The 15,707-nt window shown below is 32.9% G+C and overlaps 3 protein-coding genes across 3 annotated transcripts; 2 read left to right on the top strand and 1 right to left on the bottom strand.

Moving 5' to 3' along the window:
- The first annotated feature begins 1,605 nt into the window (after positions 1–1,605).
- LOC140062261 (uncharacterized) lies at positions 1,606–5,855 on the top strand. The gene is made up of 3 exons (XM_072108393.1): positions 1,606–1,764; positions 2,094–2,182; positions 2,543–5,855. Exons 2-3 carry the CDS (start codon positions 2,108–2,110, stop codon positions 4,067–4,069), a joined length of 1,602 nt encoding a protein of 533 aa, XP_071964494.1. The 5' UTR covers positions 1,606–1,764; positions 2,094–2,107; the 3' UTR covers positions 4,070–5,855.
- Positions 5,856–6,284: 429 nt separating this feature from the next.
- Positions 6,285–9,035, bottom strand: LOC140062263 (small ribosomal subunit protein eS12-like). The gene is made up of 6 exons (XM_072108396.1): positions 8,968–9,035; positions 8,787–8,828; positions 8,223–8,366; positions 7,443–7,545; positions 6,975–7,076; positions 6,285–6,421 (listed from the first exon to the last, which is right to left on the bottom strand). Exons 2-6 carry the CDS (start codon positions 8,801–8,803, stop codon positions 6,359–6,361), a joined length of 429 nt encoding a protein of 142 aa, XP_071964497.1. The 5' UTR covers positions 8,804–8,828; positions 8,968–9,035; the 3' UTR covers positions 6,285–6,358.
- A 219-nt stretch (positions 9,036–9,254) lies between these two features.
- Positions 9,255–14,429, top strand: LOC140062854 (heparan sulfate glucosamine 3-O-sulfotransferase 5-like). The gene is made up of 2 exons (XM_072109226.1): positions 9,255–9,348; positions 10,614–14,429. Exon 2 carries the CDS (start codon positions 10,631–10,633, stop codon positions 11,660–11,662), a length of 1,032 nt encoding a protein of 343 aa, XP_071965327.1. The 5' UTR covers positions 9,255–9,348; positions 10,614–10,630; the 3' UTR covers positions 11,663–14,429.
- Positions 14,430–15,707: the final 1,278 nt, after the last annotated feature.

The raw sequence follows: 15,707 nt of genomic DNA, 5'->3' as shown, positions 1-15,707 counted from the left end.
TTAAAAAAAAATGTAAAATTTTTTGTACCAAATACAATTTCCTACAAATATATCTATTGTCACTTTGGAAATCAAACGTAAATTTTTCAAAAATGCTAAACAAGCAAAATAATAATTAATATACAAAGGTAAAAACTGAGAAAACTAAAAAAAAAGTTAAAATATCAGGTATTGCAAGGAATCATTGGTCAAAAGCATTATATTAAAAAATAAAATAGTTAATTCAATTAATTTAAAATTCATTTTCATTCTTATAGTAGGCCTATACGTACGTCGGTGTAAGCGGCCGTACAGTTAGTTGTATATTCGAGATGTAATGGGTGGGAAAAACCTTTAATAATATTGTTTAGTTTCTTAAAGAACGTCGTAATTTTTATAGAAATTACTGACATTATTCAGACAAATGACTTCTGATCTAAGGCTGATTTTAAAATACTGTACTAGGAAATTACTGAAAGTGGTTTTCATGACTAAACTCGTCTACACTATCACACTCAGTCTAGTTTATGTGAAAAAAAATGTGATGCGCCCATATATTATGGACATGATGCCATATCACTGTCATATTTAGGCATATCACTACCATATTTGGGCACATCACACTTTTTTGTCAAACTAGTTTGACAGTGTGGACAGAGCTTTAGATAGCCTACTATGAATTTATAGTTGCTAACGAAAACACTTAAGTAGGCACTGTCACAGTATTTGAAAACTACAAGCATTTAATAATTCATTAATAATCGTTGATTACATATGTAATCGTTGATTACATATGGCCATTTGTTTTGGGAATCCTTTATTTTTACTCCTCGTTTTTAAATCCTGCATAATTCTCCGAAAAGTTTGTTGACACTAATTCTGAACAGGATACACTTCGATCGGTTCGGCGGTGGAACATTTTTTCACAATCGACTGATACGATCCTTAGTTTGATCTACATTATCATTTGAACGACTCTTATCTGAATTTAAAATAAAACATTGTTTAATAATAATAATCTGCCTGTCGATCAATTTCTTCAAGAAAAATAAAATTGCATGATGAGAATTAATTTCTGAAAAGGCAGACTACTGCGATTGATTGATGATTAATCTGTAAATAATCAACTTTATTCATAGAATAACACAGAAAAAACCCACAAAAACATAAAATACTCTGCATGCTCTCAACCATTATTATTGTACCTTTGTAACTTCAGAAAATTAAGGTCCGTTGCATCTGTTGAAATTGAGGGCGCTAAACATAAAATTTATGATATCGAATAAAGAAAAAAAAGTTGGGCTGAAAACTATTGTCGGCTTTTTTGCAAAAAGGCGTCTAGCGCCCTCTGTTTTGTTTTTTTAAGCATTCAAATAATATGGCACGCTACTTTTCACATTTTTCGTATGGATTCATTACAGTCAGGTTATATCAATATTAATGATAAATATACAATTGAATTAAGTACTAGTATTGTGAATATTAATTTACTACTCAATAAACAGTGAGTTTGCTTTCTGAAAATAATGTTAAACTTCATAAATGTTAAATCACGTGCCTAGGCCTAATCTTCCTACTTGACGTTCCATATGTTTGTTGCTATTTTAAGAATTGTAAAATAAAGAGACCTTCCTTGAAATGTTGTCCATGAATAGGTTTCGGAATTTACCACCAATTATACAATTAGATGTACCTGAAATCTAACATTAACCCTTTAGTCTAGGCTGTAGTTCCAAAAACAACACTTTAAGTTTTATAGAACGTTGCAGGCCTAGCTTGCTGGAGGTGAGTGATTTTTCCTTCCCGCTTTGCATCAAAACATTCAATTCAAGCGCGCGTATGTAGAGTGACGGACGGAAAGGTGGGGGGCCTGGCTAGCCTAGCTAGGCCTAGGCTGTAGCAAGTGTGTGGCAAGTTTTGAAGGCCTAAATACGGCCAAATCTGCTGGGTGGATTATTTAGATTGTCAATTTACAACCATCCAGAATCATCATTTTTATTCTAGGTAGGCCTACTACTTTACTAGCCTAGGCTAGCTAGGCCTAAAGAAGGCTAATCTAATCGAAAGAAAACACTAACACTAAACAGTAACATGTTTGTTACAATTTCCAACAGAAACCATTACAGGCATGTCAGGTCTTCAAATACTTATGATAAATCCAAACCAGGAGTCGGTAATACCTGAGGATGTCTTCAAATACAAAGTAAGTTTTTAACCAACAATCCTGTTTAATTCATAAAATAATAAAATAATGAAATGAACATTGTAATAAAATGCAGTGTATTCAAATTCATTCTCAAATTATAAATAAAATGCACTGAATTCAATAAAAATGAACTGAGTTCAATCAAAATGCACTAAGTTCAATCAAAATGAACCGAGTTCAATCAAAATGAACTGAGTTCAATCAAAATGCACTGAGTTCAATCAAAATGAACTGTGTTCAATCAAAATGCACTGAGTTCAATCAAAATGCACCACATTCATATACAAATGCACTGAATTCAATTACAAATTTGCATTCAATACATTTTTTAAAATTAAAATTGTTCCTTTGTTACAGGTGCCTGATAAATTCCATATGGGCAAAGATAGACTTTCTGGACAAGTGATCGAATGTTCTATGAAGGAACTCACTGGTGTCGATGAAACGTACATCATCTGTCGCATTTGTTTTAAATGCCTGCATAGACCAACAACCTTACCGTGTCTTCACATTTTTTGTTTGCATTGCTTGTATGGGTTTGTCAGAGAGTATGGTATGGTGTGCCCACTGTGTATGCAGCAGTTTCCAGGTGGTAGAGATCTTTCTCTTTTGCCAAAGAATAGTTTTAGTTATCATACCATATGTGTGGCAATTGCAGGAAAACAGATTGATGATTCCCTCTGTAAAATTTGTAGCCTGAAGCCCGATGTATTCTGTTACAAGTGTGACGTGTATCTGTGCGAGTTGTGTTTAATGGTGTGTCATAAAGTAAAAGGCAGAGAAAACCACAGCGTCAGTACAGTAACAAAATACAAAGAAGAAGTCACAGGTAAAGAGCCTGATTGTGTTGAACACAATCTCGCTTTAAGTGGGTTTTGTTATACATGCAAACTTGTGATCTGTGAGGAATGTGACGGCCATAAAAACCATAGAATTAAAAGTGTAGAATATGGATTTGATTACTACAAAAAAACGACAGGAGAGATGTTAGTTCGTTATCCATATGAGAAAAGCCTACTTTACAAGTCAAAGGTGCAGAAAGGTTTACCTTTATACCCTCCACCAGATGTTGAACAGAATTACTACGAAAACCTAGGAACAGAGCTGACTGGGAACAGCAATGATTTTTTGTCAAAGGAAGAGGTTGAAAAGATGCAAAGAGATCTCGAAAATAAAACATTTGCAACACGTATGACTGACCTGATTCAATCGCAAACGACGAGGAAATTTACCGACGTCGTAGACGACCTCTTGCAGTCTAATCAATTAACCATCGAACCGATGACGGCCATGGCAAATGGTGAACCACGCAAGATAGCAGAAATTCGTATAAATAGAAAACATTTCGAGGAACAGTCTAAGAAAGAGTCTCATAAAACATCGGAATCTCCGAAGGCAACAGGTTCTGAGAAAGCAAACAAGCCTCAGAAAACGAAAGAGTCTGCTACGTCGGTCAAAGATCAAATGGAAAGTGAGATCCGGCAAAATTTGAAGACGCCTAAAACATTTAGAAACTTTGAAGAGTTTATGGAGCTTCTAAAAAAAGATGCCCCTCATGAAATACTAGGTGGTTCTAAAGAAGATGTGATGGAGACATTGTTTGATGTGACAGACCTGATATCAAGCGGTAGGCTGGCAGACGTCATTAGAGCCAGACAGGAGGCGGAGGGGAAAAAAGACACGGCAGCTTCAGATACGAAGAAGAAGAAAGAAAAGAAGAAAGAAGAAAGAAAAGCCTGGACGGAGAAAGAGATATTAATGCTAAATCATGTAATGGGTAGGAAATGGAGCACATTCCATGACCACCAACCAATCAACCATTCCATTTCAGTAACACTTCCCAAATTAAATTCTGCTAGCGTTGACTTTGATTCAATAGATTAGAAATGACAATGTTTCTATGTTATCACCATATCATGCCTAGCTTACATGGATAAACCGTAATTGGCCTTTGACTTCTGTAGAGAGAAAATAACGCCAATGTTTAAATTTAATTACTGCACCGCTTAGGCTGGTTTATCATTGAGGGTTATCCACCTGTTTCAAGGCTGGATCCAGTGACTGCAGTCAAAATTGCACTGCTCTCCCCCTTTCTTTTAAATTTTACATAATACTTTATGTACTATTTTTGGTATTTTTATTTTCTCATCCATTTTAATTTTTTTAAACAAACCTAGTATTTAGTCTTAAATTGCTGATAGTTAGCAAAAATTATATTTCATTGAAAATACACAAAGATTCTCGATAAGTAAATCATTCCAATCTATAGAATGCAATATTTGTGTTAATTTAAATTAAACTATTTTGCTGTATGTAATCATTTTATGATTTTACAGTACTGTAGTTAAAATAGAGGTTTATGAATTTCCTGATAGACTCAAATTTAATCAATAGTATTGTATTATTTTTCTGTTTTGCAAATTTTAGAATTGCACCAGTCGACTCTTTCAATTCAAATCAGTTTGTATTTGTTGTACTTATAGCGAGAGTATAAAACGAATCAAATATAGTCTTTACTTTCAAATCTTCAGTTGGTGTAGTTTTTGTATATAAAAATGACACTATAATAAAAAAAAAAAAAAAAAATGCCACAAATGACAGATTTTTAACTGTCATTATTATTATAGTACTAGATATAGTATTTTATTCCTACTCTAAATATTTTTTTAATTATTTAAAATGTTCATTATTGTTGTAAATATTAATATCAAAGCAATTACTTTATGGATTTGTGTAAATTAATGAATTTGTTATTTCTATTAGTTTTTTTTTTATAGATTATTTGACCTGAAATTTGGAACCGATCAGTTCATTTTAATAGTTTAATGGTTTTAAATTTATATAGCGCAAAATACAAATAGTCTCTATGCGCTGTTTAGCACGAGTGTAAAAATGTTGATGTAAAATAAACCAGGAAATAGCATTGTACAAAACAGTGTATAATGGTCATTAAAATTGGTGCAGGGGAGAATTAAAAATAAATACTGTATAATTATTAATAAATAAAATAATCTTTCTCTTTTAAACCATTTTTAGTTAATTGTTTTTAAACATTTTTGCAAAGAAATAATTTGATCATGAAATAGATAAAGAAAATAGATAAAAATGAAATTTGTTAACCATTTATATTAATACAGTAGTAATACAATTAAGTGGCATATAGGTTGTTGTACACTAGTTGTTTTTATTGGTTTTGTCTTGAATAGCACTTCCTCAACCAATGTCAGCTAAAAGTGTGATGTGGCCAAATATGGTAGCGATATATCATGTCCATATAAGCACATAAAATTTGATTGTGTAGACAGAGCCTTACTGTATCATGTTTTAGGAAACTCATGTTACAATACTGTAGAGAGTATTAGCTTTGGAACACGGAGGCCATATTCACCAATTACACTTGAAGTGAAACATTTCCCTTTTAACAAAACTATCACAAGAAAAGTATTCGCAACAATTCTTTTGATAGTCTTCTAGGATAAGGACTAACTGCAGGTCCAGTGTACACATCTGGCTCGTGTGCGCTTTCGGAAGAGTAGGGGTCGTGGACAGATGAACAGGCTCTGTTTGGTGGCAGCACTCAACACGAAGGGATCTTTAGGGGAGTCGAAAGTTGTGGTATGCGTCGTCCACACCTGTGTGCAATTAAGCCCAGTGGGCTGCAAGTCGCAGGTTATTCATTCATAGCCCCTTTCTGCTATGAATTCTTGTTAAGAGTTTTCCACTTCAGTGAAATTAGTAGTTTCACAACCAAAGCTTGCATTTACAAATCAAGCAGCTCAGCAGACATGCGATGAAAATGAAAATCGCAGCTATTCGCTACTGTACTGCAATGGAAAAGGTGGGGCGGACTTTTCTGTAATTTCTATAATTATAGGTCCACGATTGGATAAATTGCTACTGAATTCATATAGTGGAAAACATGCTTTAATAATCATTATGGATTTCCCCCAATAAGTGGTACTGTATTCAGTAAATAAATCCCCTTAGCTTACAACATTATTTTGCATGTTGTTATTTATCTGTTCTGTGTGAATGCATTATAAGTAACCATCAATGTACGACTATTAACAGCAAAGATAAATAAAAATCAAAGAGACAATTCACAGATGTACAAGAAATATTTATTAAATTACATTTTACAACTTGTAAATTGCAATCCAGCTGTTAGATGGTTTAGTGTTGGCTCTTGAAATGCTCGGTTAGGACATCCATGGCTGGGGTTTCTTTGCCAATGTCCTGCAAGAAAATGTAAGATTGATGACGAGGTTAGATTTAATGTGAAATAAACATGTGTAAAATAGTGTGTTTGCAGTGAAATCCTCAGACATTGTTTGGAGAGATATGGGCAAGACTCAGCACTGATCATAAGATGAGGGAGCTTGTGCCATTCATCATAGGATTTCACAATAACAAATTTATGCATTTCTTTGCAATATATTTAAAATAAAAGCTGCTAGGGTAATAAGATAAAGATTAACAAGAACAATTTTTGGACTAGAAGCACATTATGTATGCAGACAGTAACCATGGCAACAATTCAATCTATACTAAATGAATTATAACATTACTCGTCGTGTTTCAGTGAATTCATTTCGCCCACAACCAACTATTTCCTAAAGTTAAAAAATCTCAAATTATTTCCTCCTTCCAGTCTTTTTATTGTATAATATGGAAAATAAATAATAAATATGATATGATGATATTATGGGCCAGTACACCTGTGTCAGATTGTTAAACTGTCAATTTCAAAGCTGGGTATTTATAGTAAGAAATTAACCAATGAAAGTACCTTGACCACAACACAACTACAAGCAACAACCTTTCTTGCTTTGCCCTCACGATCAATCTTGCACAAGCCAGCCCACTCACCAAGCATCTTGTTGTCGTCAACCTACAAGTTAGAAAACATGTTGAAATACAACTGTATTTGGTATACAAATCAGTTTTCATAAAAAAAAAATGTAATTTTGTTGTAAGATGTTTGTACGTAAGCATAAGCATAAAAGATGCCTTTGCAATGAAATCCTCAGACATGGTTTGGAGAGATATGGGCAAGACTCAGCACTGATCATAAGATGAGGGAGCTTGTGCCATTCATCACAGGATAACAACTTCATATTTCTAAATCATGTTTTCCACTAGACTTTACCATTTCATTTGCTAGTGAAACGGTTGCAAAACATCATTTTAAAGAAAATCACAAACTAAATTTGTATTCTCTATACAATATCATAGAATAGAAAACGAATGTTATCACCTTCAGAAGGTCAATGCTGTGCTCGGCACAAAGTGCTTCTACAAGTTTTTTGTATTGTGGTTCGTCACAGTTGCTGGCCAACACACAAAGATGAGCTTGACGCCTACAAAAACAAACCAGTTTAAAGTTAATATAGTCAATGAAATGTAATCATACAACTAGTAATAATATTCAGAAAGAAAAAGTATTCTCTGGTAACAGTTATGTAATGTTACTTTCTAAATATCGCTGAAACCAGATTTACATGTAAAACATAAATTTAAAACATTACAGATATTAATCTTAGAGAATCACGCTTTCACAAACTAATTTATCTTTGTACCTTATTAGAAATATATGTGCATATACCGATGTTATATCAATATATTATGTTATTCAGACTTGTTTTAAAATTTATTAACACAAAAACATTACAATGTTCGTACTAAGGTAAGAATTTGTTTAGTTAGATGTTTGTATGTATGAATAAGATGGCTTTGCAGTAAAATCCTCAGACATGGTTTGGAGAGATATGGGCAAGACTCAGCACTGATCATAAGATGAGGGAGCTTGTGCCATTCATCACAGGATTGCACATACAATACAAAACAGAACTTGGGTTCAATTTCTTGTTACGATATTTAAGCTAAGAACACTCAAAATCATCAGTAAAAAAGCCTTTTTTATACAAAAACACAAATTGTGTAAGAGTTCATTTGTTTTTTGTTCAGACAGCGATAGAAATCCATCAATGATTGGTTGGACACTGGTCAAACTGAAGGAATGTTTTCAGAATCTTACTTGTCAAGTGCCTTAGCAGCTTCGTGCAGGCCTCTGGCTAGACCATCGTGAATGAGGGCAGTCTTCAATACTTCTTGTAGAGCGGTGTTTACATCCATGGGGCCACCAACAGCTGCTGCTGGGGCAGCTACGGGAGCGTCATCTCTATAAATAGTAACAAATTAATCATAAATATTGGACGAGGTGGGGAGGTATTGTTAATTTTAGATTTTTATGGTTGTGTGTGCGAGGACCAATGCAATCACAATTTGTTACGGTACCGTATCTCCTATATAAATTTATTTACGATAACATATTCAAATAGATAGCCTAGGCCTATAATACATTATATATTCTCTTTTGTGTATTTCTCAATAGGATCTGATACTGATAGATACATACATAGGCCTAGCTAGCTAGGCTATAGGTGGTTCAGTTGGCATCTAGGCCCGTCAGTATCATTCATTTTTCTAAATAAATAATACATTATTGACGGTTTAGTTTAAACATTCTGGTTCAATCTAAAAGTGGGCAGGGATAAACGTACTGGGCCATCATTCAACACGGTACATGTTCACCACTTACCCTTCCGCATCAGACATATTGTTAATTTAGCGGACGTCCTCGCTATAGATAAAAAAACATAAACAAATAAAATAAACATTACAAATATATACCACATTATTCAACTTATATTTCATATTGTTTATATTAATAAATGATGCATCATTACTGTGATTTTTAATGATTTTAACTAGCAACTCACATGCACGCAAACCAAATAGTATGAAGAGATTTCCAAAAAGAGGGCGTCTTTCTATAACCTTTGACCGATTTGGAAATAATTATTCTTTTCATTCTCTGAATTAAGTACGTAAAAAAATTAATCAAAAACTTGTTTTTATTAGATATTATTTTTAGTATGTATGTCTTTCTATTAATTCAGGATATTGAGATATCTTCTTTTTAATATATACTTTTAGTATGACATTAACGTCGTATAAAAAAATAAAAAGGTCAAGGAAAAAAAGAAGAGAGAGGGCGCTAGGAAGTAGAAACTTTTTGGTGACAGATGGGAGCAAAAGAAATTATAATTTGGATGGTTGTTTATGTTAATTAATGGGCTAATAGAAATATTATTATAGTGGTAGGTATTCCTACAACACGCCTGTGCTATTTTTGTTTAAACATGCCATCCTCATTATAGCCTAGGCCTAGTCTTTATCATTATTAGACCGCTCGGCGCTTGGCTTTTTGATCTGGCCGCCTGGAGGATGCCAATCTCTCGGTATGTTGCCGTACAGGCGTGTAGTAGATGGACTAGCTATAGGCCTATAGGCCCAGTGTATGTCTATGTTATTCGCGATTTGAACGATTTGCGCAATTTGAAATTGCGCAAAAAAAATCCTTGCGCAATTTGAATTGAAACATGTGTTTCAAATTGCGCAAGCAACGTATTAAATTGCGCAAGTAATCTGCAAATTGCGCAAGGTTTTTCGACAGATTGTGAAATCATCCACACCCATATTTTTATAGTAATTTCTAAGAATGATTCAAAATTAAAGATAAATATCGCATTTCCTTATTTTAGTAGTGCAAATATTGTTATAAGTAAAGTTAGCATACCGTCGAAGAACCGACGAAGGAAAACGAAGCGGTGGTGTTCCACCAGGCGGGCGCGGGGCGGGGGCGGCCGGCTATAGCCTACTACTCTAGCCTAGCTAGGGTCTGGACTACTGATACTGACTAGGTTACATGGCCTAGCTTAAACTAATATTAAAAACTTAAAAAGGGAGTATTAAACATTATCTTCATTGAAATGGTCTTATTATTTATATAATAAAATACTAAATTTTAAACTCCTCTGCCTAGCCTAGCCATGTATGGGAAAATTTACAGTTCGTTTTCAAATTGCGCAAAGGTGTCATATTGCGCAAGAACTATCTTGCACAATTTACAAATTGTGCAGCGCAATTTAAAATTGCGCAAAGATTTTCTTGCGCAATTTGAAATTTCGCAAGTTGATTGCACAATTTGAAATTGCGCAAAAAAATCCTTGCGCAATTTTAAATTGCGCAAGAATTCTTTGCGCAATTTGAAATTGCGCAAGGATTTTTTTGCGCAATTTCAAATTGCGCAAATCGTTCAAATCGCGCATAACATCTATATAAAACCACTACCTAATTACCCCCCTACATTTACCTCACAGCTGAACTGAACTAAATAATAATAATAGGCTATTCTTACTTAGACTAGAGTAATTTTATTCTAAAAAAATGACACCTCTCCCGGGGTTGGATTGTATAATTATTAATAATTAATATAAGAAGAGTAGCCCTAGCTAGTGCATTACTGTTATAACTAATAATATTTAGAAATACCAATTTGTGTTTTTTTTTTACACTTATATAGGTTGAATCTTTGGCATCATGAAGGAACATGTTGATAAGGCCTCTTATGGATTCCAATTATTTAATAGTAAAAAGAAATTGGTTTTTCTAATCTTAACCATCTGTGGTTCAATTCTGATTACTTTGCTCATGTTTGGCCAAGATGTATCTTTAAAACATGTAATCTGTTATCTGAAACCAGAGCAGCAACGAAACAGGTTTATAGCAGCCAACCGAATGAAACAACAAAACAACAAATTCGATCGCTTGGAAGATAGTCATCAAAAAGGAATGAAAAGACGGCTTCCTCAAGCCATTATAATTGGTGTTCGTAAAGGTGGCACTCGTGCATTGCTAGAACTGATTGCAATACATCCTGACGTCGCGAAATGCGGAAGAGAAGTTCACTACTTTGATAAGGAGGAAAACTATCGCCAAGGACTCGAGTGGTATCGTCGTAAAATGCCGTACTCCTACCCACATCAGGTGACTATTGAAAAAAGTCCCGCATACTTTATCACGGAAGAAGCCCCTGGTAGAATCCATCAGATGAATGCTTCGATGAAATTAATTGTAATTGTTCGAGATCCAGTTTTGCGTGTTATATCAGACTACACACAAATCCATGAAATCAAAACTGAGCAAGGCTTAACGCATGAGCGATTTGAAGATCTTGTGATCCAAAATGGTGAAATAAACACTTCCTACAAAGCCGTTCGTATAAGTATGTACTCAAAATATATCCAGCGTTGGAAACAATATTTCAGCGGTAACCAGATTCTCGTTGTAGACGGTGATGCGCTTATTTCAAATCCGTTACCCGAGTTAAAACATGTCGAACGGTTTCTTGGTTTACATGATTTTATTTCGGATCAAAATTTATACCTCAACAAAACAAAAGGATTTTATTGTATGAAAAAAGAAGATGAGACTTCTAAATGTTTATCAAATAGCAAAGGACGAAAACATCCTGATATTGATCAAACTGTCATTGAGAAACTGCAGAAGTTTTATCAACCGTATAACGAGAAATTTTATGAAATAGTTGGACGCACATTTAACTGGCCGTAAAAGTCTTAAAATGCTGTATAATTAACATACTCATTCCACCAGTTTTAATTTAAACATTTCTACCCAGAAAAACTGCTATTATGATATTGCTCAAACCCACCTGTATTGAAAAAGACTAGTGTAATTTTTAACAACTCTGTTTTTGTGTTAAAAAAATATGTATGTATGAATTCTAATAACAGGAGTAATTAATAATAAATTAAAAAGATTATATTAATTATTATCTTCAATCCTGTAAGACTTATTAAATATTGAATAAGTTAAACTATTAAAATATTTTAAAATGCAAGTCTGTGATACTCTGACTATATTGAGTGTCAACAAGATAGACACTCAAAATACTCAGTCTCCAGATTTTCCAAAATAAAATCAAATTTCCTAATTTTTATCAGGAACTAACTTTTTTACAAAGTTGTCTCCTGTCTTGTATTGTCTTTCTGAGTTTAGACATTTTAATTAAGTAAACATTGAGAAGAAGTGCATTATTTCCATTTATGAGTCTCTTATTTTATACCAAATAAGGTGTTATTATGTTATCTTTCAATTTTTGTTAAATTTGTAATTATTGTATTAATGAATAAGCTGCCATTGTGATCTACCTGTATATTTAATTGTATTAAGTTAATAATAAATTCACATATATACCATTGAAATTTGTGGTAAAAAATAATGTGTGAATTGTAATGTTTGTGTAACTGTAAATATTATAGAAAATATGGAAAAAAACACCTCAAAAACAAAACTATTTTTATTATATTAACCAGAATTAATATAAAAATTTAAAGTTGTATGTTGTTAGTATTTTAGAGACCACCATGCCATAACAATAGATATTTATTTTATCATTTTCTTTTTTATACAGTTTTTTACATTAGTTTACATTAGTGATTTTTTTATTAATCATAAAGGAGACTTTGTTTTAGATCGTAGCCAACCAAAATGATGCCATTGTGTGCATCAAATCATGGTATCTTATTTTTCTATTATACTTGTTTAGTGGCCCTTTCCTTTTTAAATATCGTATATCCATTATATAATATCGTGTACATAGTTTTTCTATTTCATAAATGTTTTGTGAGTAGACATGTAATAATTAATTGTCCCCTCACTTTTCAAGTTGTACGTGTTTTCCCAAACCAGATTTAAAAAACATTAACATAGCTATGTACTTGCTGTTTGCTTACAGTTGTAAAATTTGAAAAATATAAATTTTTGACTGGAACTTGCCTTAGCATAAATATATCATCAAATTTCGGATATAATACAATGTATTAACACATATACACATTTTAAGATACAAAATGTATTATTATTTTGAATGCATCTTGTGTTGTCTACTACTATATATACAGTGTATTAAGATATACACTTTTTTAGATACAAAATGTATATGTAATTTATTTTGATGCATATTGTATTGCATACTGTATTAAATCATTCGTGTTATAATGTCCATTGACAAATGAGTTTAAATGTTGCAAACCAGGTTAATCTACACATTATACTCATCTTCATTTTGTAGCTTAATTTATTATCTTTTACTAGAGCGGCGTACTAATTTCATCATGTTAACTGTAACATAATTGTAAAAAATATGTAATTTTTGTTGTTGTTTATAAGAAAGAAAACATAAATATTTTGCATTTTTATACTGGCACAGTATTTTTATTTTATCTATTTAAAGCATTTTTTTTTTAAATTCCTAACTGGTAATTTAGAAATTAATTGTTAGTTGACAATGTAAACAAGATGGTTGAAACGCTCTATCATTTTAAATCTGGATTTATTAATGTTCTGCCAACAATATCAACATCTTAATTCATGTTAACTTATGTTATTTTTACTGAAGATAACGCAGTTGTTTATTATAATAGCATTATAACAAGATTAAGACCATGTGAGTTTTAAAGAAAGCACATTTGCGATTATCATTCGGTTAAGAAAACAATCTTAAGACAGATTACAATTTTTTTTTATGATCACCACTTTAATATTGTAATACTGATATTGCTTTTAACAACCTACTTTGAGTTTTTCATTGAAATCTACACTCATTAAGCTATATATTTCCTTTCGTGACCTTTTGTGACCTTGTGACGTCATCAACGACGGGTTTTATCTGACTTTGAAATGCATTCATATTTCTCATATTGTTCTTGTTAATAGTTAACTGTCTAATCGAATTCACTATTATACTGATATATTATTTTAGACGATTTTTGTGCTAATTTCCCTATTATTATGTGTTGGTTTTATATGTACGCATGAACTGTGCGTTATATGTACGCATGAACTGTGCGTTATATGTACGCATGGACTGTGCGTTATATGTACGCATGGACTCTGCGTTATATGTACGCATGTACTGTGCGTTATATGTACGCATGAATCGTTCATTATATGTACGCATGAACTATGCGTTATATGTACGCATGAACTGTGCGTTTGTACGTATGAACATGATTCAATTAAGTATTCCTATCATATTGACAATTATAATGTCACAACATGTATAATATTATAGAAATACATTTTTTAATTGTTTTTAAAAGACATGCTTCTTTGAAATAAAATATTACACAACATTATAGTTTTTTATTAATTTATCCAAACTTTCTGGGATTAGTCTACAAAAAAATGTTTTTATTGGGTTTGTATTAAATATTTGAATACACACGTACTAAAGCTTGGTTCCCACTTGAACGTAACGCAAGGACGTAAACGCAACGCAAGCGTTTTAACCAATGACAAGCGAAGTTAAAGACAGTTAGCAATCACAAGCGAATAAGCCATCGCTTGTGATTGGTCAATTCACTTGCGTTACGTTACGTCCTTGCGTTGCGTCGCTAGTGGGAACCACGCTTCTATTACTGGTTTAACGTAAAGAATTGTATACAGATTATGTCTGGGATAGTATTGATAGGAAAATGTCAAGTGTGATTTGTTGAATCCACAAGGTGTTCTTACAACCCCGATTGGTTGTTATCATGCCTTCCTTATGACAACCCCATCATCCCACTAAACAAATTAAGCGCATCACATTGAAAAGAAATAGGTGAATTGAATCAAGGTACCATTTATTTTCGAAAATTCTGAAAGAATAAAATTATTTATACGTTTAAATAGGAAATGAGGATGTCTTAGATGCATTAGTTGATTTGAAGGTGACCATTTTTTACATTACTGTAAAATATTTTTTGTATGATTATTGTTTTAATGATTATAATCACAAGCTAATTAAACAAAATACTAGAGAATCGATACAGTTTACGATCAGAAAAATAAGCTGTCCAATTAGGCAGATGTTCTCTTATAATAAAGATGAATTTACGGATTGCTTGTTCCCTTGTGGCGATAGCTATAATAGAAACTCTTTTTTTTTTTCATATTTCTAACTGCCTGAAGCACTTCCGTCGTGCATGGACATTATAAAAATGTATTTTCATAGCTGTGCTTGTTCAGTTTATGCCAATGACGAGGTTTCAAAGGTTTGACGACAAATATAGGTAAGATTGCCAATTTATATCTATACATTTCCATTAATGAACCTATAGTAGGCCTACATCTTTCGATACAAGTAGGGGGTTACCCCGGTGTACTAGCACATCACAGCCACTGATCATAACTAGGCCCTTTGGAAGACCAGTCTTTGACTGAAGATGTCACCCAGTATAAATAAAATATTTCAATTCAGTTCATCCACCCACTAGGCCATAATTAGGCTTACATTATGACTAGCAATTAGCCTAATAAAAATGTATGTAAATAAAACCTCTGATTTGAATGAAATGTTCTTTTATTCGGCTAGCTGTCCCCACTAGGAGATGCAAGGCAAGGACGAAAGCGCAACGCAAACGAACTGACCAATGATAAGCGGTAGTTTGGATAATAATCTATCGCTTGGGATTGGTCAATCAATTTACGTTGGGCTTCGTCTTTGCGTTTTGTCCAATGGGAACCAAGCTTCATTAGATGATGAAAACAGCATGGAATGGAGGAACTAATAAACAAACAATACATTTCAATCGAGAAGTGGGACTAATAT

The sequence above is a fragment of the Antedon mediterranea genome, chromosome 11 (assembly GCF_964355755.1).
Source record: "Antedon mediterranea chromosome 11, ecAntMedi1.1, whole genome shotgun sequence".
NCBI classification, from domain to species: Eukaryota; Metazoa; Echinodermata; class Crinoidea; order Comatulida; family Antedonidae; genus Antedon; species Antedon mediterranea.
This window is presented reverse-complemented; position numbering and strand designations above follow the sequence as displayed.